Source organism: Nestor notabilis, unplaced genomic scaffold, assembly GCF_000696875.1.
Source record: "Nestor notabilis isolate BGI_N333 unplaced genomic scaffold, ASM69687v1 scaffold27213, whole genome shotgun sequence".
Lineage (NCBI taxonomy): Eukaryota > Metazoa > Chordata > Aves > Psittaciformes > Psittacidae > Nestor > Nestor notabilis.
Window position 1 is genome coordinate 1 of NW_009921923.1, and position 2,107 is coordinate 2,107.

Below are 2,107 nucleotides of genomic sequence, written 5' to 3' on the forward strand. Positions count from 1 at the left end.
CCCCCCCTGCCGCTGAGTAAATGGTTTTTATTTTTGTATGGATGGCTGCATGGCCTGTTGCATGTATTGTCTCTCCTCGGGTCTCCCCCTGCACCCCTCCATGCCCAGCGCTTGTGCCCCCCGCTTCTGCCAGGTGCCCCTCTGGCCCTCCTGCCAGACCCTCCCCATGGCTCTGCTGCCTGCCTTGGGGTGTGGGGTGCAGAACTTGGGACCTGGCCTCCAGGACAGGCACAGGGCGGACCCTGCGCCTCATCTGAGCAATAAAAGGATTCTGTCCCAGAGATGGATGCCTCTCTTCATGGGCCTGGGGGCTGGGATTTGGCTCTGTGCAGAGCTGGGAAGTGATGGGGGGCGCTGCCATCTGGGTGGGGACACTCGAGGATTAGATGAGGGAGCTGGGAGAGAGACTTGAGGGGGGCTGTGAGCTCAAGGCTGGGACTCTGCAGGGCCAGGAGCAAGACCCTAGATGAGATTTCCCTCGTAGATGGTTGGAGGACATCATACAGACTCGGTTGCTGGGGCTTGGGGGAACAGGACTGCTGTGGGACCTGAGCACCATTCCTTGGGAAGCCAGGGTTCCCCTGCTAAGTGCCAGGGTGGACTCCTGGTGACACTTGGTGTCTTACTGCATCTTTTCATCTGAAGACCACTGTGCCACAGTCCCATGGAACAAGCCCCAGAGAGTTTGGGTGCTTTACACTATGACAACTGCTAGCAAAGCCCTGCCCGGGAGGCTGGTGCCTTTTGCCATATGATGGCCACAGGCTATGACACCTCCCTGCAGCACAGAGAGGGGGTTGGCTGGCATGAGCAGTTCAGGGGCAAGTAGGCAGGAGAAGGGAACAGAGCTGCAGCATAGGGCAGAGGGGTGCTGCGGTGCTGGGGGAGGTACTGCATCCTGCTCACCCTTCCTTGCAGCATCCTCAGTACCTAGGTACCCAGGCCCAGCACCACAGGGGATGGGGATGATGTGAGCATGCAGAGCACTCTGCTCCTCAGCCTGACATTGGCTCAGGGCTCTCCCTCCCTGCTTTTGAGCTTTGGCTGTGCCCTGACACTGCCTTGTGTGTCTGGGGCTACAGCTGTGTCCTGCTCCCCCTGCCAGACAGATTTCAGGACCTGGGTCTGCAGAGCAATCCCAGTGCCCTGGCAGCATGGAGCAGATGCTGCCACGCATGACTCAAGGGCACAAGTGCTACCCCCAGTGAGATGGTGGCTGGTAGAACAGGCACCCAGGGAGGCTGGATTGGTGGCTGGGGGTGTGTAAGGGACACATGCACACTGGGGATGCCAGGGGAGGGTTATCCCTAGGTGGGCAAAGCCAGGCAGCCTGGCAGGGTCTCTGTGTGTTGTGGAATGGTGATGCTGGGGGTCTGTCAGGTAACCCTCGTCTCCTCTCTCCCTGTACAGAGCACTCAGCCGCTGCGAAGACAGGGGGCTGCTTCCCTGGGCGGGCGCTGGCAACGCTGGAGGATGGTGCGCGGACACCACTGTGGGCCCTGCGCCCAGGCCAGCGTGTGCTGGCAATGGACGGGGCAGGCAGACCCACCTACAGTGACTTCCTGACTTTCCTGGACAAGAAGCCCCATGCCCTCGCCTCCTTCCACGTCATTGAGACACAGGAGCCGCCGCGACGCTTGGTGCTGACACCCACCCACCTGCTCTTTGTGGCTGAGAACTCCTCGGTGCGCCCCACCTTTGCCAGCCATGTGCGCCCTGGACACTTTGTGCTGGTGGTGGCAGAGGGGGGTGGCTTGCAGCCTGCCAAGGTGGTGGCAGTGCGGGACCGCAGGGATGTGGGCACCTATGCCCCGCTGACGCGTCATGGGACGCTGGTGGTGGACGGTGTGGTGGCCTCATGTTTCGCCCTGGTGCAGGAGCAACATCGTGCCCTGCTGTCTTTCTGTCCACTCCGGCTCTACCACAGCCTCGTGGGGTGGCCAGGGGTACAGGGGGATGGCGTGCACTGGTACTCAGGGCTGCTCTACCGCTTGGGAAGGGTGCTCCTGCCCCCTGACAGCTTCCACCCACTGGGGGTACCCGAGATGGAAAGCTGAAGGTGCATCCTGGCCAGTGCTGCTGGTGGAGGTGGTGGCTGCAGGGCAGC

At 61.6% G+C, this 2,107-nt stretch overlaps 1 protein-coding gene across 1 annotated transcript; it reads left to right on the forward strand.

Annotated features, from left to right (window-relative positions):
- Nucleotides 1–1,410: 1,410 nt before the first annotated feature.
- On the forward strand, nt 1,411–2,057 carry IHH (indian hedgehog; the record flags this gene model as incomplete). The annotated part of the gene is made up of 1 exon (XM_010011367.1): nt 1,411–2,057. A coding segment is annotated over one exon (647 nt), but the record flags the coding sequence as incomplete, so codon positions are not given.
- Nucleotides 2,058–2,107: the final 50 nt, after the last annotated feature.